Below are 24,377 nucleotides of genomic sequence, written 5' to 3'. Positions count from 1 at the left end.
CTGTTCCCCCTAAATGAGGTTTAATGCTTTGCTTGTAAATTATATTTAATGTACCTGCTTGTAGGCCTTAACTTAGAAGACTGGATTTTTGGCATTAAGGAATTATATCATTACTGGTAAACTAAGGAAGGTAAGGCCATGTGTTTGAACGCTGGAAGATGACTGTGCTTGTTAATCATTAACAGGCTCTCTGATGTGGTTTTAGCCAATGCCAGCCATCAGACTACTCAACAATGCCTGGACATGGTTTAAAGATAACACAAGGCAGGGACAGTTTCCAGTAGCATAGACGAGGCCATTGTGCTTTGAGGAAAGAGGAGTTCAGGTGGATGAATGTGATATGCTGTGTCACCTTCCTTCAGGGCCAGGGAGTGGCCTGGGTCCATTTTGCTTCCCGTGGGGCATTGCAGGTATTTCTTTGTTGCCATACCTTAGTGCTTTAGATCAGACTTTTGAAGGTGTTTGGGCACCTTACAGGATGCAAAAAAGCACTCACGTGGTTCTTTGTTTTTCTGGACTTGATCCAAAAGGGATGTGGGCTTTGCATTGTTTAAATTTTGGGTATATTGACAGTAGGAATCTAGCACTATAAAGTGCCCAGGCTCCCTGTGCAGAGCAGGGGAGAATCAATAATTTTAGGATGAGATCAAAGCCAGGTGGCATGTGGAGGAAGAGTCCTCTAGAGCTTGTCCATAGGGATGATCTGTCAATGGCCAGGCTGGAGACCATACTCTGGGCACATGGACATAGGGACAGAAGTAACCTACTGCTATGAATTTTGCCCTTCACGAGGGAGGAGAGCTGTCTCACAACACAGTTTTCTCTGGCTGGAGTACTTTATCCAGGCTCTAGATTTTGAAACTATAAGGCAGTGGAAGAAACTTAATGTTCAGCTTCCACACCCCAATGAGAGTTATGAAACTGCAGGAGGAGACTGAAATGTGACTTTTGGTGAAAGACTTTACCTGTGCTTTTAGAAGAAACTACAACTACTGCTGCAGTTTACATGGGAATCCCATGATTGTGCAGTGTCATATATTAAATATGCATGCTCAAAACATGTATTTGGTCCAGCACTGAGGAGGATGGACAGAACTGAGACAAGAGCTTAGACTTGCTTGCACTTATGACAGAGGTGCCAAAGTGCTTAGTCCTGTACAAAATTAGCTGTTTCTGCACACATGCAGGAGTAAAATTGCAGGCTACTTGGTCAAAACGTAGGGTCATTCAGTATTGGGTGTTGGAGGGATGGGTTTTCAGGATCTTAGCTGTGGACTTTAGGCATTTCAGGATTCAGATCCTAAACCCTTTTATTGGATCTAATGCTTTTAGTTTCCTGTTTGTAAATGTAAACATTGTTTTCTCATAGAGATGTTGTGAGGGTATCTGCATTAGAAATTGTAAAACCTTGCTAGTATCACAGATGGGTAGAATTATTTTAGGAGCTTGCCCTGCATAACCTGTGTAATCTGGTTAAATATGTTAAGAGCTATTGTTTTTGCAGCTCTTGTCGTTCACTACTCACTTGAACAAACAGACTTATCTAGACTATTATCTTTTCCCCATATCCTCTTAGCCCTCTCATTTTTTTCTGTTTGTTTATGCACTTACTGTAGATTTTAGATCGTGAGCTGTCTCAAAGAACTGTAGGTTCGTTGTTTGTGTGATATCTAGTGGTCCTGATTTGGATCGGTATGAGATATTGCTGCTACTAAAAAAGTCTAATTTAGGCGCGTCTGTACTATATTATGCTTTGAACTACTTAATGTTAGTGAAAGTTTGTTTTTGTTTTTTTCTGATTTGTCTAGCGTTACTACAAGAAAACAGCTGCATTTGTGCTAAGAGCAATTGCTAAACATTCTCCACAGCTAGCTCAGGCAGTAGTTCAGAGTGGAGCACTGGAAACGCTGGTGATTTGCTTGGAAGACTTTGACCCGGGAGTCAAAGAAGGTGCATGTTGGGCATTTGATTATATTGCCCGACACAATCCAGGTAACAAGTTTCACATGTTATCTTTCAGCTTAATGTTATGTGATATTTATAATAAATTGCATGATTTTGATAAATAGAATAAGATGCTTTTTCTTCTGTTATAAAATTCTAAATTTGGGATAAAACCCTAACGTAACTGTACCATTCCTACAATGCTGTACCTTTTGTGGGAAACTGGCATACCTGACACCAGGAGTGCCTGGCTGTGAGAAGTGCTCTAAGAGGAGATGTGTTTGGCCTGTGGCCAAGAAAGGACACTCTGCTTTATTCATCTTCATGAAGAAATTTCTGAATCTTTATGTATTGTGTGAGTGTTACTGCGGAACAAAGTTCTTTTGCTTGACATTAGTTCTTACTTTATATACATAGTGGAATGGGCAAGCCTAGGGAGAAGCAAGTTTCATTCAGCTTACAGCAGTGTTTACAGGATAAATAGGCCAAATTCATTGCAGTGACTATATTATCATTAGCCAGTAGACCACACTCCTCTCTGAGAGTCAGGAATAGATCCTAGGAATCCAATATTGAGCAGTTCACTGCTGTCTCACAGGCAGTTGTATAACTCACTGGCGGTGTCATGTTCCTATTTAAAAGCTGATCCACGTGGTTGATAGTTCTTTTACCAGCTATTTATATAGTTCAAGTAAAAGTTTAGAGCTATGAATCAAAGAACTGAGGGAAGAAACTGCTGTCTGGAAGGGGTGGGAGAAATGGCTAGGGTTCATATTGTTTAAAATTAAACTAATTCTAGGATCATAACATTAACTCATGGTTTTATACTTGGCTCTAAAATGTACATAGACTGTGAAAGTGATTTTATTTCTTTAATTGATACAGACTGTTGGACTGCAGAAGGCATGAGGGATTCCCCCTTCCCACTCAGGGTTAAAGTGCTGAGACAGTCTCCAAAGTTGTTAGCACCTTTCTAACAGACTGCATTTTCTGGGGAACAGATTAATTCTTGGGGCACCTCTCTGGTAAAGATCTTTTTGTCTTTTGGTCACCAGGACTGAATCCCACCCTTGGTGGAAAATAATTGTTTCTTCCATCTGAAATATACTTATTTAAATACCAAAAGTGTTCATTTGTGTAAATGTGTGTAGTGTGTCTGTGTCTCTGTTACTCTTAACATAAACATTTCTGCAGTTTTGTTATGTCAGTAAATCAATATTGACTCACTTCAATTACCCTTCATGCTATTCACTGCATGAATGCTGATGGATCTTTAGGGTGATCCAGTTCACTCTGTGACAGCATTGTTTGCAAAGATGGAGGTGATGTGGGAGTATTGAAGACAACAAATTCTTTGTACAAATTTTTATTCCATGATTATGAATAATTTATTCACTGATGGTGAATGGGTGCATACCTTATGTCAATTTACGACAGCAAGAAGAACAGCATTTTCAGAAATTAGGTTGAAAATGTGCTACCAAGCTGCAAGCATGAGGACATGGACAGATCACTAGATGCAATCAGTGAAAAAAGCCCAAAAAACCAACAAACAAACCCCCAAAAAACCCCACCGAAAGATCCCTGGAAAAATTGTTCTTCCTCTGCCCAACTACAGCTAATTTAGGGGATTTACCTTGCTTTATAACACAGTCACAGGAAGTCTCTAAAATGATTATTGAAAGTAGAGGCACTATACTGAGACAAGATCACTCTCTGTATGGTATGTTTCTTACACTCCTACAAGTATGCCTTTGCAACAGGATATTGTTGGAGATGGGATACAGAGATAAGTGAACTTGTTGTTATCAACATCTGGTGTTTACTGTTCAAGAAACTCTGGATTAGACTCAAATGCTTACGTTGACAAAATTTGGCAGTTATAATTTTTTGTCATTAACTTTCTGTGGACACATAATGCAGCTTAAAATAAAGCTGGGTGTGAAATGGTTTTCCCCACCCATAAAAGGTTTTTCAGTTTCAAAAATTGTTTCAGTTCCAAACTGGGATAATATTGAGACTTTTTTTCTCTCTCTTGAAAAAACTGGGGGGTAGGGAGATTTATTTGGCCCAGCAAGAAAAGTTCAATAATTACAGCATATCTCTGGGGTGTATGTGAAAGACAGTTCTGTTAGGTAGGATGTGAACCTCTCTCTTCCTAAGTGCAATCAGAGGCTCCCAGCTTTCAGCGATAACTGTTTGCAGTGGTGAGGGTCTCTCTGCTTTTAATCAGAAATTCCATCCATGATCTGGTAAATCTACTGTCTAAGAACTTCAATGTATGTTCCATGAAAAGGCTTCCATTTTGAGAAATCAAGGATTTTCTTCTTTGTTTATTTTTCCTGATGGAAACATTCTCTGCTTAGAAAGTTCTGTACTGACTTCATCCAACAATCTCTTTGTTTCTGTGAACAGATGTCTCCTGAAGGCTTGTGAGATTTTAGGTCAAAACAAATATCTCATGAGATTTCAAGACACCAGAAATCCTGCCAGGTCAGATTCCAAAATTTAGGAACTGCTCTTGCAGTTCTCCTCTTTCTTGAAGAGGAGAAATTAATCTTTGAGATGAATTTCAGACGCTGATCTTACTCCAAAGTGTACAGATCAGTGTGCTGTAATTTTGCCATTCATTATTTCTAGTATTTGTGTTTAAAAACAAGTGTAAAGTGTTTGAAATACCGTAAATACCATCAAGTCCATGAAAAATATTTTGTAAACTTTACTTTACCATATTCAGTTACTTTTAAAATGCAAAATTCTTTTGTTTGAAGTATGCAAATAATTTGGCTTTCCATTTTCTTTGCCTACATTAAAGGTGTAATTTATTAATTGTCTCACACCTGTTTCAGTATATTGTAAATTGGTAGGAAACCAAAAAAACCCCACTATTTATACTCAACCATATTGCTGAGAGCAGAGTTTTGCTCATTTTCTCTCATACAGTGGTACACTTTGGTTCATAGTATAGCTCACCTTGGAAGGGACCTTGGGAGGTCTCTAGTCTAGCTTCTTGCTCTAAGCAGCGTCTGCTACAAGATTAGACCAGGTTTCTCAGCTCGTCAGTGATTTGAGCCTAACCTCCATCCTTCTCCTGATGAAAGGTTTTCCCACTGGTTCCATTGGAATCTTTAGCACTGTGATTGTAGTGGCCTCCATAAACCTGTGATTTGTAAGTGCAGCCTTTGGGCAACTTGTGGGGATTAGAGTCTTCCTATGTGGCCGTTACCTGGTCACACAGTCCTCAGAAAAATACAGTATTGGTGGTTGATTTGGTTAAAACACATTGTTTCCTGTGGATACACCTGCTACCACAGCAGAGTCTGTTTGAGAACCCTGGTCTGAACTGAAACTTGCATTTGCTCCCGACCAAAGGTTTTGCTGCTGCTCCACTATACGAATGTGATATTGTTCAGAGCCAATTTTCCTTCTCTGGGACTACCTGCATATTCACTTTCTTACCCTCATCTTTTTTCCCTAATCTTTTTTACTTTATCCATACTATTATTGCCAACATATTAACATTGGTTAAAGTTAGTATTTTTTTTTTAACACCTTAAAACAGTTTAGAATAATCCTATAAGACTTCCCATTGATTTCAGTGGGTATGTAGTTAGGATCTTCACTCCTCTTTGTTAGCTTTCCTCTTTGTTAGCTTTCCACTTGTCCTGATCACATAAACTCATGACGAGGTCTCAACTTACTTTGAATTAATTTCTTAGTCCCTGATGAGTACTTTTGTATTGACACAAATCAGTGCAACCCTAGTACAACTTCTAGTTGAACTGATGACATCTTAAACTCTAAAGACTATCTTATCAGTCTTTCTTCTACATCCATTTCAGTCTTGTCTGCAGTGTCTCCATTTGCTAAAATCTTCTTTATTTTGATCTGGGCAAAGGCAATTAATTTATGGTTGGTTTTAAGCCTTAATTCTCTTGTTTCTCAGCACTTTCACTCATGGAGGGAGTTGAACTTTATCATCATGTAGTTGGACAGGTTCCTTGGGCTGTACCTCAAAATGAAGTTCCAAGCCTAGGGTTTTCAAAACCTTCTGTGGAATTAAATGAGGTTCATATATTAGTTTTTCTCTGCTGCCTTTCTCCTCTTCAGCTATCGGTCTTGTCTCTGCCCTTATAATGCAGCCTTGGCATAGTATTTGGGAAAGTATTTTTGTAATTTGTTCCAAATTACAAAAATTTAATTTTTTTTGGCTGAATATTTGTTTATAAAAATTTCTTGTTGACAACTTTGTTCTCTCCTCTAGCTCCTCAGTCTTCATTTTTTTCGCCCACCTCTGTCTGTGTTTGTAATTGGATGGCAAAGTTCCATGAATCCTTTGGTGTATAGTCTGCATTAAAGATGTTCTACCAAGTAGCAAGGTTAATTGAGCCTTTTCTTGAGGTAAAAAAAGAAGAATTACAATTTATAATAGAATCATTAAGACTTAGATATGTAATTTTGGGCTGAGTTTGCAGGGAAATGTCATGGGAAGTTCTATATTTTCATTTTTTCTTTAGCTTTTCTGTTTTTCTGAGAGTCCATTTACAACCTGTCTGTCTTTTGACACATGGTCCAGCCCTCCATGTGGTAAGTTATTAGCCATGAACCTTATAAACACCACTGGAAGAACAACCATTTAATTACCCATGACCAACAGTAACCATCAGTATTTAAATGGTATCAGACTTCTAACAGCAAGAGCTGATCTAAATTGAATCAGATTTAGTTAGCTCTTTTCAAATAACTTTTATGGCTACTTTTGCATGCCTGGGTGTAGCTGTGACCTTAAAGTATCGCTCTTTCTCTCCCTGCTTGAACTTCATGATTTTAGCTCATAAGGCTTCAAAGAAACCCATTCTTCTAATTAGTATGATGTCCCTCTTGACCTCATATTCTTGATATTAGCATCTCCTAGCAGACTGGAGGCAACTGAGTTGGTTGGTGTGAAGTTGCTTCTGAGGCACAGATGGATTAATCTGAACTGTTGGTCAGTAGATCACAATGTATTCCACTTGGTCAGTGTACCAAAACACATCAAAACACAATCTGAAGAAATCGAGTATAGCTTTTTTTCTATGAAAAGCTGACAGTGGCTAGTTTTCAGATTTTGTTTTTACATACATTTCAGGTACATTTCACTTCAAATTTGTAAAACTGAAGATACAACATTTGAGTTTTGTTGAAATCTTACGGTTTGTATGTATTTTGAGGATGCACATGCTAAATTTTCAGTCAAATAGTTATTTGAAAAGTGAACCTTGTAGGGTTAATTTTGTATTAGTCTAAAATTACTGCATTATTTAATATAATGTTGTGATGTAATATTTATATTTTCTTTAAAATATTATATCATAAAATAACATACATAGTGTAAATATTTGACTTATCACATGTGTTGCAGTGTGTGGCTGTAACTCACTAATTGAAAACAAATCTGGTCTGGAATGTTATTTGGATATTAATGTAATGATGACATGACTTACAGATTTCATGAAAAACTATATTAGTCTATGTATATTTAATGAAGTATGCTGTATTTTTCTTAGTATGAAAATCTCTTTATGGATGGACTATAAATCAAAAGCTAAGTTAGAGTCTTGAAATACAACAGCCATATGTTGCCATGGTACTGTAAGTCAAGATAAATGTTAAAGATAATAATGGATATGCGTAATAAGGTGTAGCAAAACTGAATGAAGAACCTAATAGATTATTGAATCCCCTATGATTTTTACCACTTTTTCAACACTATTTTAAAATAGCACAGCTTGGCTATAATATGAATTTTGCTTCTGATATTCAGTAATTCTCATTTTAGGACTGTGATTAATGCTGCATACACAGAGAGAGCTAATGAATTTCTAATAGTGTAATTTTTGTCCATGTCAGCTAATCATATGCTCAGATTTTTTTTCTTTTCTTTTTTTTTTTTTAATATAAGGTGCAGTTAGTTAAGGATATTGTGCTAATCTCAGACACACAATATCTCACTGATGATATTTCTCATTTGTCTAATTGTGCCTGATAACATTTTCATGTCATTAAAGTATAAATTCTGTCTTATCCCATGTATGGTAGCAAAGACTAGTTTGATCAGCAAGTTCCATTTTCCCAATCTTTTATGAAAGATAAATCTTTTATATATGTTTTTTGTATTTTTGTTTTTGGCATTTGATCTATGCTAATATCTGCTTATCATTTAAAGAGGGTAAAATGCTCTCTAATTAGGTGGTCGGTAAAATTTTGGTACTTTGGCTTTCTGTGTTGTTGTTAGCCATGCATAAAATGCTTTCCTATTGATCAGTGTAGAATAGCCAGGGTTTAAACAGCTGACATCTGCTTACTTTAAAAAAAGAAAAAGAAAACAGAATAACAAACCATTTCAGCCTAATCTACCTCAAATGTGTGCATGTAAATGGGGGTCCATCTATTGACCTGCATTCTTTTCAGTTGTGGATTGGTCCACACGGTTTATGAAACCAGGAGGGCTGATTTGAAATGCAGATGTCGAGACAGTGAACTACACCCTCCCCTTTTTCCTTTGCTGTATCTGTCAGGGTGAAAAATGGCTTGCACAAGGGTCAGTCACCCATACTCACTTAATTACTTTCCTTGGACCTACAGAACTGTCACAAGCTGTGGTGGAGGCAGGCGCTGTTCCTCTTTTAGTGCTCTGTATCCAGGAGCCAGAAATTGCTTTGAAAAGGATTGCTGCTTCAACTCTCAGTGATATTTCAAAGCATTCTCCAGAGTTAGCACAGACAGTAGTGGATGCAGGAGCTATCGCTCACTTAGCTCAGATGATCCTGAACCCTGATGCTAAACTGAAGGTACATTTAATTTTTTTTAAAATCTCCATTATACCAGTCATTACTCAATACTGAATCAAAGACACTGATGTGCATATTTATTTAGGAGCTCTTGATTTGGCTGTTAACAAAATGTAAGTACGTAGATGGTGACAAAGAGTTCTGGTCATATTCACAAATTTAGCTACTGGATAAAAACTGCAGCTCTGTAAGGAACAGCTAAATTAATCTTTAAAGTGAACAGTATGGGTTTTTTTAGAAATACATAGTATATAAAGAATGCAACAGATACTTTCAATAGATAAAATTTGCACATTTCAGTTACAAAAAAGGTTTTGCATACTTAAGATTATACGATAAACCAGTTAATAGTAAATGTATTGTATTTTAGAATGTACCATCTAATGTGAGTAGTTGTTGTCAAAGGTTTAATCACTAGAGTTTAATGGATAAAAAAATTGTTTCTCAATATAAATTTTCTGTCTTACTCTAACAGAAACAGAAGGCAACATAAAAATACCACTTCAAACAAATAGATAAAAATCCTTAATATAAGATTTGACAGATCCAACTTATGCAAATAAAGATATTTTCTGTAGATTTTACTAAATTTTAAATTAAAGTTTTAAATGTGATATATATATTTTTTCTTTTTTAATACATAGCAAGCTTGAATGGAATAAAACAAAAGAGAAACTTTTATTCAGGAACCAGCGAATGTTCTGTGCCATTATATTCGTGCATGAATTGACTCAGTGAATTGTAAAATAGCTGTAATTGTTTTCCCTATCCTGCTTTGTTTTCCTTGATGCAATAGATTTTTGTGTGCAGGGGGAGTGTGTGTTGTCGGATGTTTGTATACTATTGATTTTATAACAATTTTTATTTACTAGCGTCAGGTGCTGTCAGCTCTAAGCCAAATAGCAAAGCATTCAGTGGATCTTGCAGAGTTGGTGGTTGAAGCAGAAATTTTCCCAGTTGTGCTCACATGCCTGAAGGACTCAGATGAATATGTCAAGAAAAATGGTGCAACTTTAATTAGAGAGATAGCAAAGCATTCGCCTGAGGTAAAACCTTGAAAATGCAAATACAAGGTCATATCATTAGATTTTACACTTTAAATAAAATACAGGATTATTCTGTCATTTGCTTTTCGAAAGGGAGGGCAAATAGCTGTTTGGCATGTTCATTGGAAAATATGGAAATGCTTGCTGATATTATGAGATGTGTATTGAATATGAATTGAGTTAGGAAACTGGGAATCATAAAATGTATACCTACCTACTTCATTCTATGAGATATCTGCACAGAGAGGGAGTTCTAGGCTGACAGTATTGTCAGTCCTAGATATTAAAAATATCATGAGAAAAGCCTCACAGAAGTCATGATACCAGCTAATAAATTGCATGATCATCCTGTAACAATAATAGATGGTGTGTGTCTTTTTAAAAATCTTTTGGGGTGCTGGGATCACATTTTAATTATTTTTTCAATGACATTGAAGGTCAAAAATTCTCTCATTTATTATTAAACTGATGGTAGTTTCTGTTATTAGCTTAAGTTTGTAATTTGAGTGTCAGCATTTGCACTGTTTTTGCCAATAGCTGATACAGGAAGGTGGGGATGTTTGGCAAAGTCAATACGAAATAAATAGGAAAACCAAATAATTATAATTATGTTAATCTGTCAGACCATAGAGATAATTAAAAGGCTCTAAATATGACTTTGGAATGAAATACAAGCAATGTATTTGTAGAACACGCTAATGCTGAACACAGCCATTTCAAAATCATACTAGCTTAACAACTGAGAAGTGTTTAAACATGTATATTGTGCTGTTTCTTCAGCCTGCCACTCTTTAAGCTGGTGATTAAAGGTTACAGTCCTGGCACATCTGCTTTCTCTCTGCACCTCATGGGCAATGCAACTTTACTTCCTCAAAAAGTGAAGAAATTATCATTATCAAAGGGGGACACTGGAGTCAAAAGCCAGAGACCAAACTCACAAGACTGCAGGTAGAGTCAGAAGAGCTGCTAGCACTGGATCCTCCATGCAAGGGGAATTGGCCATGCTAGCAGCTCTCCAAAGGAGCTGTAGGAAGTGACTCCCAGTGGGAAGTCACAATCTATGTTTGACTTCAGAGTGACAGTGACCACTGTCCAGCTCTGAGCAACTCTGTTCAAGCAACACATGTTGCAGCAGAGGCACACTGGCAAATGACATTTCTAGAGGACTTGGCTATGTCATTTGAGACTCGTGGCGTTTGGATCCCAGCTCTCAATCTGCATATGCAGTAAAATTCATGTGAAGGTCATCACTAGGGGGACTTACAGCAAGGGGTGAGGGACAGAGCAGTGGGGAGTGTTCTCTGTACATCCAAGTGAACATGACTGTGTCCAGATGTAAGACTTGGTTGCCACTGGCTGCAGTTCACAATCATGTGAACAGTTTTTCCTAAGTAATAACTGCAAATTTCATCTGGCTGTTTCATGAATGAAACAATCCCCTTTTAAAGGCTCTGAGGAAAAGGTGAATTTCATGTTTATAGAAATCAGCTGGATTGGAAATTTACTTGCCTCAGTTTTGTTCATTTAATTTTGACTTTTAAGAACATGTTTCTTTTGCTTTGGAATCTGTCGGGAAAATGGGATATACTTTAAAATATGGAAGAAAATAATCATAATATGAAATAATTTCTATGCATTGTTGATATCATACATACTCTACTGCTGTCCCTCAAGTGATGTGGGAAGTGATACCGTTTGGAAAAAAACCAAGGTGGATAGCTTGATTATCATTTATAAGTAAGGCTATATAATTTGGCATTCCGGGGCAGACTCCAATGCCCATCAAGTGTGTTCCCTGGACACTTCCCTCAGAGTACTCTAACATGGCAAAATGGTGCAGCCCAAGTCAGTTTTGCACATCCAGAACAGTTGTCCTTGGCTTCATGCCTCAGTGGGAGGATTCACAAAGGATTTTATGCTGCAGAGAATGGAGGTGAGAGGAGGAGTGGGCCTTTCCCTCTGTTGTTGCACAGAACATATGATGTTAGCTGGGGAATGAGTGGGCACTAGTATGGAACTGGCTCAGTAGGTGCATCTTCATGATCATTCATGTATTAGGCTGTCATCTGCACATCTCTTCTGTGTATGATAATGGAGTTGAGAATATGTCATTCATGCTATACAGCATAACGAATTCAGAATCCTGATTTCCTTGCAGTAAAGTCAATCAAAAACACCGTAGCAAATCAGCTTCATTCCTGAAAACTTCATGCTGCACTTGGTTGCCAACAGTCTGTATGATACATTGCTCTTATTCCAGCTTTATTTTGTAAATTAGGAGCAATACATTAAAAGACTTTTCTAATGTAGTGCTTTATGCCTGTTGATATTTCACAGTATCTAATCTCTTTTGTTTATCTTTTCAGCTTTCACAGCTTATAGTAAATTCAGGCGGAGTTGCTGCTGTGATTGATTGTATTGGCAGCTGCAGAGGGACTGTCAGACTGCCTGGCATCATGATGCTTGGTTATGTAGCAGCTCATTCGGAGAACCTGTCAATGGCAGTGATTGTCTCCAAGGTTAGCTATCACTTTGTTGTCTTTGTATAATTCTTCAGCAGTATTCTGAGGTAGAGATACAAATTAACATTGGCAGAGGATATATTTTGTGACAGGATTATATACTTGCTCTTGACGAATGCACTTTCTCCTAATATTGCTGCTTGCTATGACCGAAATTATGTGGTAACCTGATCAAAGTGTGTCCTTATGACGTTGATCCTTTTATAAAATATCCTGGATTAGTTTGTATTACAATGCATGATTTTTCTGTGTTGCAATTGCATGGGTACAGAAAATAAGCCAGTGAATTTCTATAGTCTACTTCCTCTTAAAATGAATATTTGTGGCTACATCAAAACCTTTTTTTGAGACAACTATGTTTAATGGCATGTTCTTCATTGCCCTAGCATGACTCTGCTAGTACCACTAGAGTATCTTGCAACAGAAATCTTCAAACTTGAAAAGACTTCAGTTTCTAGTGTTTGATTCAGTTGTACAAGTAACATTTCAAATGAGTTAAGCTATACATTTTCAGGTTTAAATAAAATCTGCTGGACCATGATATACAAGGGAGAGCATTTGCAATATTTGCAATAGGTGAAATTAGTGCCTGATATAATAGTCTGATGTAAATCATACTAACTAATGACAGAAGGAAGGAGATATTTTCACTAACATTTTTGGGCCATTTTCACACATTATGTCAGTAATTTAAAATATACTGTATGAGTGGAAACAACAAAACAAAAATGGAGGAACAGAAATGTCTTCTAGTAGGAATGCAAATTAAAAATTGAAAATTGCTACAACATAACATATAGTATGCAGGGAAGGTAAGAGTGATCAAAAATGCTCTTCTGTATTTTAAAACTAAAGAAATAGACACATTTTGTTTGCCCTCTCTTGAGTCCCTTCTCTGGATGTGTCTGTCTCTCCACTTTCAGGATGCCTAGAGCAAATATGCTCCAGCTGTTGAGTGCTTGACGTTAGGTGGGATGAATCCAGGATTAAGTTCAGGAGGAAGCCTTTAAGTGTTAAATTTTTGAAGAGTACTAATGATTCCTATCGTAACTGAATGGAACCGCAGTGAGAGCTTTTGTAGGAATCTGTGCAAACTTTCATGAAATTAAATATGTTAATGAATGGTCCACAAAAGCAATAATAATAAACCCAAAGCCCATTAAAAAACCTGCTTCAGGGGAAACTAAGCTTGTGTAGTGGTACATAGTGCTGAGGACAGGGCTTGGTAAACTGGAACCATTTAAAAGAAATGCACTGTGGCATAACCACATGCAGTTACACACTGATGATGTTATGATGTAAAGTGATAGCTCTATTCTGCTGTACTCTAACCTGGAAAGGATGAATTTTGAAAAATGATTTTTGGGATCATACTGGACAAACACTTCATTGTGGTCTTCTGCTGCAGTGGTATTAGAGTGGAAGATGAAGCATTATTGGAAAAGAGAAGTTAATCTGTTAATAGTAGTAGTGGATATGCTCCCTGTATTTGAAAAAGACTTGAAAAAAACCACCAAACCAAATCAAATCAAAACCAGAAAAGTGTGCAGAAAACACTAAAAAAGATTCATGGGATGGAGAAAGAAGGTTTTTGCGGTAGAGTTTTAGTAACCTTGCCTTACCTGAAGTAGCATGAAATGTTTCCTGTTGAAGCATCTTAGCATAAAGTAAGTAGCCGTGGAGAAAGGATAAAGACTGTGATCCAAACCATAAGAACTTTAGTAACAACTGGATGTGTGATGGCATTCTCCATCTCTTGATGTCTTCAAGAGTTGAAACCTTTCTGAAAATGATTGGATGAGTCAAACATGAACTACTGGACTCAAGAAGAGGTTGATAAGTTGAAATTTATTGCTGTAGATAATAAAAAAGAAAGACTGAATGATTGAGCCCTTATAGTCTTAAACTGCTTTCATAGAATCATAAGCACTCAAATTATTTTATTTTTAGTTTGACAAAACTGCAACTTTTACTCAGTACAGCCTGAATTGTGTCATGTATTCCTTTTATCCCTTAAATTTGCATGTTTGTTCAAACTGTCTTTTGACTTAGAACATTGAATCTGTTTCTCTTTCTTTAACTATATTTATTAAGATTTGTTAAAGATTCTTGCTAGTCTTGATGATGTAAAAATATTACACCACTAGCATGCATTATCTTACAGGGTTTTTTACAGGAAGAGTGTAAATAGAGAAACATTTTCTAACCAGCTGTATCAGTTTCACATTGTCCTTCCCTGGTCTACATTTGTAAAGGTTGTGCTTTTGATTAATGCTACAGGGAATACCACCACTGTGTGCCTGCTTGGTAGAAGAACATGAAGATCATATTAAGGCAGCAGCTGCTTGGGCCTTGGGACAGATTGGAAGACACACTGCTGAGCATGCACGTCATGTTGCAGGAGCAAACGTGCTACCCACATTGCTTGATATCTATGTGGACACACGCAGTTCAGAAGATCTTAAAATGAAAGCAAGTATATTTGTAGTATTTGCAGGGTGATTAATTAATTGTAATTAAGAGGTTTAAGTGCTTAAAAATTACTAAATGATATGTGTTTTTATTGATGTTCATCGAGTCACAGATTTCCTGGGTCCAGGGTATCTGAAGGCTGTGTGTCATTTATTAGGACTGGCTGGTTCCTAATGGGTGTGCATATGGTTCATACCAAATCATATGGTACAGCCACTGCAGTCTAGTCCCTTATTTTTTTCCCAGTTTAGATCAGAGTTGCATATACCCATAAATGCTATAATTTCTTGTGACTTGTTTCTAATTATCTACTTCTTTTTGCAGGTATAAACTCTTGTAGAAAATATTATAGTTGCTGTAGTGGTTTTTCTTATATTTTTATTATTATAATTATAATAAAACTGTGACAGCTAATCAAAGCCCTGCTCTTGAAAATATGCAACTGTTCATGTTTAGGGCCTTCCTTGTGTGGTAGCTAGTAGAGCTGTAATTTAGTAGTGTATTTTTGAGCAACAGTAAGTGAACCAACTGAAGAGTATAATACAATGGGATATGCTCTCCTGTGTTGCACTATGCTTCTGTACATTCCACTGAAATATTACATTCCAGATCTGTAAAATAACTTTTCTGTAGTAATTTTCAGTGGTCCCAAAAATACTGAGGCCAAATTAGCTGTACCTGTAATCCTGCCCAAGAAGGTCACTACTGCTTGTAGCAGTCAACATTGAGTCTGTTTTCAGAAACTAAGCACCAATGCACAATTGTTTCACTCTCTCTTTCCCTCCTTGCCTGGACAGTACTGCACTTTGCTATCCCAGACCAGCAGCCTCTCATAGTAAGCCACTTCTAAAATACAATCTTTTAAAATGTGTTTTGATTTAACTTTCTTATTACATTACATTACTTCAATTTACTTAAACGGTCTACTCCAGCTTTCATTATAGTCAAAGGAAAATTGCCATTACTTTGACTGTAGATAACATAATATGATGCACTGTGGGGTTTGAGGCTTAATAAATCTAAGTAGAAAATTGATTCTTCATTAAGTGACCTGATAGATATCATAGTTTTTATTCAGAAAATGCTCATTGAAAATTCTGATCAATTTGCTTTTTTGATCAGACTTCAGTGATATATAATATGAATTCTTGTTGTTTTCATTGATGTCTTACTAGAGAAATTTTATTTTGCATTTCAATAGGCTAAAAAAGCCTTAAAGAACATTCTTCAGAAATGCACGCATCTTCCAGCACTTGAACCATTGCTGCATGATGCCCCTCCCAGTATTATGAAACATATTATCGGGCAGTTTAGTAAGGTAAGAAAAGGCTCTGCTTAATGAGTAGTATGTTAGGTTCCTTGCTAAATGGGAAAAAATTATCTTTCCAAAGATGAAGTCTCTAAAGTTATCAGTTGTTTTCTTTAACAGTTGTTTTCTTTAAGGATCCTCAAGCATTCCCTTCAAAAGCAGTTTGGAGCATCCTGTTCTTTTGTCTGATACAGCTGGATACTGTTTCATCTGGAATCTGCCATAATTCATTCTAAGAGTGGGAAAACAGTTGCTTATAAGCAAGGTGGTTTTTTCTTCCTTGCCTCTTGAGATTAAGTGGAATATTAACTCATGTGCAAATATTTTCACTGAGCCAATGTATCACATAAATCCCAGTCACATCTGTTTTAGATAAAGAACAAGCTGTCTGTACAGGAGTGACTTAAGTCAGGTATTTTACAATAATATAAAGGCTTCACTACTTTTATCCTCATTAATTTTCAGTCTCAATTAAGTGTAAAAATCCCAAATTTTTTCTCATCTCTCTCAAAGTTTGCAAATTAGTTGTTATTACATTGTTGATTTGAATGCAGCATGTAGAAAGTGATACAGTTTAATAAAACTATTTAAAATTATCTAAGTAATTGCTAACTAATCAGGAAATTTGCAATGTCTGCCGTGTTCACCAGCTGTTGGGAATCCTGCTCAGATATACAATATCTTTTGTGCAATACTCTGCAGTGTAACATGTTAGCAAGGAGTACTTACTCAGTTGGTGAGATGTTCTTTCTGGAAATGACCAGATAAAACATTCTTGATACTCAGTTCTAATTATTACAGATCTAGAAGCACTGCTGTTGGTAGTGCAGATTCCTGATTACATTGCCTTGCCACAGTTAGGTTTGTCCTGTCTTCTTGCTAAGTCTGTAGGAAGACTGGAGATTTGCAGAATCCAGTCTCTTTTGCTTCTGCATGCTGACTGGAGCTATTAATGAGCCAAGTGAATAGCAATTGGTTATTCAGGGTATATTTGAATGTTGCTTGCTATTGAAGTGGTTTTGTGCCCTTCATATCAGCAGATGCTTTGTTTTGTTTTTCTTCTTTGTCTGTATGTTATTAAACAAACTATACTTTAAGTATACTTTTAAAATCAAGTTCTCTGTAGTATAAGCATTTTTCTCTCCTGTACCATAGCTTGGGAATTTCCTATTCTGAGAGTTGTGGTGTATTCTGGGGGTTTATTTATAGCACAGTAAAAGCCTTATTTCCAAGCTGTGCTTCAGAGTGGGATGCTATCCATTCTTGGTGCTGGACTGTGTCATTTTAGCATTGGAGTTTCCAGGATCTGTGCTATTCTGTGCTGCCTCGGGTTGGACTGGGGGAAGGGACTGTGTCTCAGAGGTGCTGTCTGTCTTCAGGGCCTCTTCCAAGAGTTTTCTGCTGTCTTATCCAGCTTCGTAGTCACAGTGTGGAGGAGGAAGGCAGGGAAAGGGCCATATCCTGTCTCCTTGCTAGCTCCTCCTTGGCAGTTCTTGTTGTGGGAGATATGTGAAAACAGACGTCTGTTTAGTTCCTACAACAAAAAGATCATAGTTGTTCCTGACACTTCCATGGAGCATATATTAGGGAGAAGTCTCTGTGCTCTTCTGTTTTTTCTTTACCTGTCTGTTGATTTTGTGCAGCCTAGAGGGACTGGGGAAATGAAGGCTGCTTGCCTGTATGCATGGAAAAAATCTTGTCCTTTTCCTTCATCCTTTTAGGCAATCCCTTCCTCATTTGAGTCTCTTGTTTTACTCTGAAATACAGTCAAATTTATGGGCTAATTTGTCTGACCAGTGTTAAAGCTTACAAATGCTTTTGCCCTTATAGTCTGTAACTCTCAGAGTTGGTTTTAAACCCATCTGGTTTTGCTGTAGATGCAGCTGCCGTCTTGCATTATCTTTTTGTCTTTCTGTCTTTTTTTTTCCCTTTTTTTTTTTTTTTAATATTATTGCAGCCCTGTGGGCCTATGGACTACATGCTGTCATTCTCCCTTGCCTGGCCCAGCCCCCACCTTCCTCCCTCCCTCCCTCCCTCCAGTCCTCTGGACAGAGCTGCGTATTGGCATCACTCAGGGAGCACAGAATCTTATTATCTGATCATTTCTGCTTCTCATCCCCTTTGGCTGCAGAAACTTCACGTTTTTGCTTTGTGTGTGTGTGTTTGTAAAAGGCTTCCATGACTACACAGTGTGTTAAAGGATTTTAATATCTAGGAGTTTAATAGTAGCATGTAATGCTTCAAGGCTGCATTGTTCACTTGCAACAATTCTCAGTATTGTTTTCATGCACTAATCTATACTAGATCATTATAATGATATAAAATTCAGCTCTACAATTAAACTGTGGGAATTGACATAAAAGACCTGAATAACTTGGTTTAAGTGGAACAGATGCTGTTGGTATTCCATTTTAGTATTCTGTTTTTATTATCTATTTAATCTCCATGATCTTATTGTCTCTGTAGGAATAATTCAAGAAATATTATTTATGAAAGGATAAATATTCAATTCATTATTTTATATGTGTTATGTATTAAAGTACATGTTAAATTATGTTGTAACCATAAAGGGCTCGTTTATGTTTTTTTTTCCCTGTACAACGGGGTGTTATAATACAGTAGTCATTACAGATGTTGTATCTCTGATTTTCCATTTTCTCTGTCCTCTGAATTAAAAACACATTAGCAATATTTGAGCCTAGTAGCATACAGATTCATTTAAAAGAAAATATTCTTTTTTTTAATGTACTATTCTGTGTGTAGGTGTTACCACATGACGGTAAAGCACGTCGTCTCTTTGTAACAACTGGTGGACTTAAAAAGGTTCAAGAAATAAAAGCAGATGCTGGGTCACTTCTTCAGGAATATATCAATACTATTAACAATTGCTATCCAGAGGAAATAGTAAGGTAGGGAAAAAGAAATTTAAAAAATTCATACTCATTATTAAATGTTTTTCACAGGAACAACACAAAGGAAGGATTTAAAATAGTAATTTAACTTTTATATGAATTTTTTTTTAATAGAACAGCTTAACATTTGGTTAATTGCCCTAGTGGTAACACAACCACTAGACACATAAATTAGAACACTTTCTCTTTTTGGATTGTATTTGGAATCAAATTTCTTTGTCTGTAAACAAAGCCCAAATAATCAAGCTCTTGCAGGAAAGTGGAAAGAAAAGTCAGTCCTGAACTATCCAGATGAACTCTGAATCCTACTTCAGTACAACCACTCTCATAATAATGAATGTTGTGGGAAATTTATTTTGGAGACTTATTTATGGATTACTTAGGCTCCAGAATACAGGTATTGGTGAACCTTTGGTTGCATCCTTGACTTTCCTAATTGTGTGTCTGAACTAGTGTATTCAGAGGCTCCTTTGAAACTGCCTCTGATGTACAGAGGGTCCAGAGGCTCTCCTGCACAGTTGGTCTGCCCACAGCTGCCCTTCCTCCCCAGCCTCATCACGAGGCTTAAGTGTTATATAAAAGGACCATACACCAGCTGTCTGCACCAAGTTGAACTTTGCCCTTAATGAATACAGAAACACTATTAAATAGCTTACAGTCAAAATGTCACCATCCTAAATTGTAATAATGAGAGAAATGCCCTCCTAGATTCTAGATATCCATTTACTAGTCGTTCACTCCATCAACACATCAAAAGGATGTTGTACTCGTGCACTCCCTCTACAGGCTCTGAAAATCTGCATCATCAATTTTAATTACAGCAGCAGAGTTCTTCAGCGAATAGTCACTACAAACTAAGTCACACAAAATGAAGCCCTGTTTGTCTCCACAAGGAAGAGCCAGTGGCTGTCAAATGGGTAAAGGCAAAATCATAAAGAAATTTTATTCCGCAGCTGGTACTTCAGAGGGAGAGAAGTCATTTGCTTATGTTTTTCTGGATATAATTAATGTTTCTTTGTTACAGCTATTTTCCCCCCTTAAATGAAAAATGTTAGTCATCTGGGCTGGGATGTAATTAAGAAAAAGGCCCCTTCGACCATCTCCTGCTTGCCTGTCTGTGCTACTGCCTGATGCTGGTTGTGCCGCCTGAGGCACAGCAGCTATGATAGACTCCAGCTTTGGGTTTGTCCTGCAGACCTGTTATTTTAGGCTATTTGCAGACTGAATATAGTAATGCATTGGAAAGTTAGCTTTACAATCAGAGAACTAATATGAGTTTTAAGAAGAGCTAAATTACATAGAAACCATCCAGAAAATAAAAGTCAACAAGGTAAACGAATCTTCGCTCAATGGAAAACACTGGGGATTTTTACTTGAATATGTTTTAGGCATGCATTACATGGAGGTGCGTTCATCTCTCTTTATAGCTGAAGCTTTCAGGGCTCAGGGGTGGCAATTTACATGCCTGCAAAACCAGAAATAAACTGAGATGTATGTTTTTAGAATAATACAGTAATAAATTTCAGATACTCTTAACCTGGAAGACAAGAACTAAATGCAACTTTGATGCTTGCGTATTGGAAGCATGTAGTTGGTCCATTGTGGAAAAACAGCTGGATGACAACAGGACAATAATGGCACCATAGAGCCCTACTCTAATGAAAACCTTTTGGATAATCTCCACCCTTGAGTTGGCAATAGAGAGGGAAGGTCATTGTGATAAATTTTTTTGTTCCAGAATCAATGTCTCTCACATACATGGATGTAGACTTCCCATTAGCTTTGGGGTGTGGGCTTATGTTTGATGAACAGCAGCAGACTATTGTCATCTGGCAGCCTACAGTTCTGTGTAAACTTCTGCTTTTTTATTAAAGGTCGTAATTTAAAAAGAACTTAACATCTACATTCCTTAGTAAAGACAATGTTTATGGCAGCTGAACCCATCTAAAACCTAGCCACTTACCTACATGCCCTAAAAGAAGCTAAAACTATTTCTGAAAACCTAACTTCCAAGTATAAATGGTAATGTAAGTTGAAAAGCAGGCTCTTAAAACATTGTGGGGGAGTAACTGTAGAATTCCTTGACCAGTGTTTAATGCTAGGATTTTTTCTTGATCAGTAGAAATATGCATAGTTTCATTACTTTGCGCAGAACATCCCTTGTAGTCTAACACACAAACAAAATGTTTCTCTTTCAGGTATTATTCCCCTGGATATTCTGAGATACTTCTGGAAAGGGTGGAGAGTTACCAACCAGTTTTATAAACTTCAATGTTTTATTAGATCTGCATTTCACATTTATGCCTTTATGACTGTAATACAAATACAGCTGTTGAAAGTCTTGCTTGATTCTGAAATCTCCTTCTACTGTTTGAACTACCAAAAGAGCTCAGCAATACCAGCAAACTATATTTTGTTCTTTACAAACTTGTTTGTTGCTAAGTTTTTGTTCCTTTTTGTTTTTCTTTAACATTACTACCAGATATTGCTGTATATATGAATGGAGTTTCATGCAGGGGTGATGATTTATCACAGAAGCTTTTTTAGAATCAGTCATTTCCTTTTCCTTCCACAAGAAAGGTTTGTTATTATCTCATTCAAATTTTAGCCTTCTCAGTACTGTTACCATTTTCCCCTTTTGCCTTTGCATATTGTTTAAAGCTTCCCAAGCTTGATGAGGGGGAAAAAGCTGGCCTCTGCGTTTTCTAATTATGGAATTCTTTCTGCACTGAGATATTTCCTACTGCTACTTTTGAGAAAGTAAAGTGATATGATTTTGTATCTCCAAACATGTTTTTAGCAGCTAAATAAATAAATAATCAGATCTGATGATGATGCAAGGGCTGAGTGCTGCATGATATGATAGTGTGGGGGTCCTGGCATGGTAGATAGTACGTCTTCTGCAGAAGTCCCCCTAATTAGGCAAAATTCACTGTAGAGGAAAGGAGCAATACACCGTTTGGTGTGTGTGTAGTTGTTCCTCTTGAAAGGACAGAGTAAACTTAGAATTTCTGTGGGCACAAAGGGAAGGACCCTGGGAGCTTCGGCTCTGTGTGGGTCATCAGCACATTTGTGTGGCTCAGAAGAATTGCTTGACTGCAGGAACACTGTTCCAAAGTTCTGAGCACATTCAGAGGAAATATGAGGACACTTGAGTCCCACTGATTTGAGTGATAGGACTAAGATGGCTTAGGATTTATCCCTCAAGAGCTGAAATTGCTGCAGAATTGAGTTGAAACATACTTGGAACTTAGTCTTGAAGAAGCAGATCACATTGACGTGGAGATATGAGCTCTTGCCTGTCTGTAGAACATCCTGGAACTATTTTTACCTTCTTGTGAAGAGTAAAAAGACTTTTAAATATTACTTACTCCTCTGGTGTATTGCAGCAGCAGAGGACAGCAAACAACCCTGTAGTCTTCCCTAATATGTAACTGTCATTTACCATTTTTCGTTCTAACCATTTTTTTTCCTTGTATGCAGCAGTTTTGTGTGTTTTGTCTTTTTTTTCCTTTATTTTTTTTTCCCCAGAAAGTAATAAACAGTGTTTCTGGAATGGGATGCTGAAATACTGGCAGCCACAAGAAAAGACAATATTTGAAAACCTCTGCAGGAGAGAAACTTGTCTACTTTCTTAACATATAACTGAATGAGTGTATCAAACAGGGATAGTCTCTTCTTGTGAAACAGGAGCAAAGACTTATGGCCAAGACTTATTTTTCAACTTATTAAGTTGAAAATTATTTACAGTGGCTTTTCTTTGCCAATTTCCAAGTGGCTATTTTCTTTTATTCTTGTCAGCATATTTTTCAACGGTTCACAGAAACATTGGTGGGCTATCTGGTGTTAAGGTTCATTTCTACAGAGGGATGTGTTCCTGCTGTGAGGTACTTGATGCTCTCAGACTCTGCTCTTCAGGAGGAGCAGGAGATGCACAGTACCTTGCTATATGGAGCCTAACAGACAGAAACTGTTGGTGGCATGAATGCTGGTATAGAAACCATACTAGCTGGGTTCTTTCCTTAGCCCACATCAAGTGAAGAGCCTTGGAACCGACTAGCTTCTACCAAGTACCTTTTTGGTTTTGGTTGTTGTATTCTGACTAGGACACTAGTAGAAAAACTTAGGTCTCTTAACAAGATTGTGTTACTTAATAATTTTCTTACATGCATTATGGATATTTAAAAATTAAATCTTGTACAGTCCCTGAAAGAAAGTGTAATAGAAGGGTTTCCAGACAGTCTTGAAGGATCTGAAGCCTTTATTTTCCCTAACAGAGCAGAAATGGTGCGGGGAGCTGAGTGCAGATGGGAGGCAGCAGAGGCATGGAGCTGTGTGTACCCATAGCTGCCTCGTGTGCTCAGGAGCACACCCACACCACACAATGCTAATGTATATGTTTTGTGCAGAGAGAGCAAAGAGGCTTCAGTCCCCTGACAAATGTGCTCCTGCTGTGTCATACTGTGCTACACTGTAAGGATTCCACAGGGTTAAATTTCAATGCCTAAACAATTTGTTCACAGTCTTTTCACAGTCTTTTTCTGATTCTTGACAAAGGAAATGATTGCACAAGGCAAACCTTCAAAGCAATCTGATTGTGTAGAGCACAATCTAAATCAGACCTAGCATAAATACATCTTTACACTGGCTAGGCAGTTCTGTCCTAGGCCAGTGGCTGTTTGTCCTCTTGTCACAAGACTCCTGGACAATGCCACATCCCATTAGGTTGTGGCAGTGCAAAGTCCTCTCCTGTGTAGTGTGAGACCTCTTCAGTTGTCCCTTGCTGGCAGGCTGCTTCCCTGCATTGCACATACACTTTGTGGCTGGAGGCTTCCATGGAGGTACACGCCTGCACAAGGCAGATCTAGCCCTTTACAGCAGAATTATTGCTAATTTGTATTTTAGGCTCACTGATGTAACTATGGCAAGAGTTGCTTTTTAGCTGTAGTGTTTCTCAAGGTGTTTCTGCAGTGTTTCTCTTCCATTTCTTCATTTGGCTTAATTCATCATCTAAAACTATGTAATAGCTACTCTGGCAGCCTTCAAGTGTGTATAATTTGTCTCAATTTCATATAATAAAATGTAGATTTGCATTTTAATTCGTTCAAATGCTGTCTTCATGGCTAGTTTGTGACTGTGATGCTAGACAAGATGAACAACAGGCTCATTTTGCAGCTTGGGCCTCACACCCCCTTTGGATGTTTTTCTCAGCTTACCACTCAATGGTGCCTACTTCTGAGCTTAGGACGTACAAGCATTTCAAGTAAGAGTCCCTCTCACAGAGTTGGCTTATTAAGACACACAAAGAAAATTAAGCCACTGCTTTGGCAGAAATAAATGTA

At 37.4% G+C, this 24,377-nt stretch overlaps 1 protein-coding gene across 2 annotated transcripts in view; it reads left to right on the top strand.

The window, feature by feature from the left end:
* Nucleotides 1-24,144, top strand: part of SPAG6 (sperm associated antigen 6) — a 36,876-nt gene extending 12,732 nt beyond the window's left edge. The window contains exons 4-11 of one of the 2 annotated variants that reach the window (XM_027695640.1): nucleotides 1,809-1,992; nucleotides 8,569-8,774; nucleotides 9,647-9,820; nucleotides 12,187-12,339; nucleotides 14,623-14,814; nucleotides 16,016-16,132; nucleotides 18,887-19,032; nucleotides 21,234-24,144. In XM_027695640.1, the coding sequence (XP_027551441.1) occupies nucleotides 1,809-1,992; nucleotides 8,569-8,774; nucleotides 9,647-9,820; nucleotides 12,187-12,339; nucleotides 14,623-14,814; nucleotides 16,016-16,132; nucleotides 18,887-19,032; nucleotides 21,234-21,300 (1,239 nt within the window). In that variant the 3' untranslated portion in view covers nucleotides 21,301-24,144. Of the gene's footprint in view, nucleotides 1-1,808; nucleotides 1,993-8,568; nucleotides 8,775-9,646; nucleotides 9,821-12,186; nucleotides 12,340-14,622; nucleotides 14,815-15,611; nucleotides 15,989-16,015; nucleotides 16,133-18,886; nucleotides 19,033-21,233 lie in introns of those variants that run through there. The other variant, XM_027695641.1, reaches the window with a different exon arrangement.
* Nucleotides 24,145-24,377: the final 233 nt, after the last annotated feature.

This window comes from Neopelma chrysocephalum, unplaced genomic scaffold (genome assembly GCF_003984885.1).
Source record: "Neopelma chrysocephalum unplaced genomic scaffold, ASM398488v2 Primary Assembly neopelma1_102, whole genome shotgun sequence".
NCBI lineage: Eukaryota > Metazoa > Chordata > Aves > Passeriformes > Pipridae > Neopelma > Neopelma chrysocephalum.
This window is presented reverse-complemented; position numbering and strand designations above follow the sequence as displayed.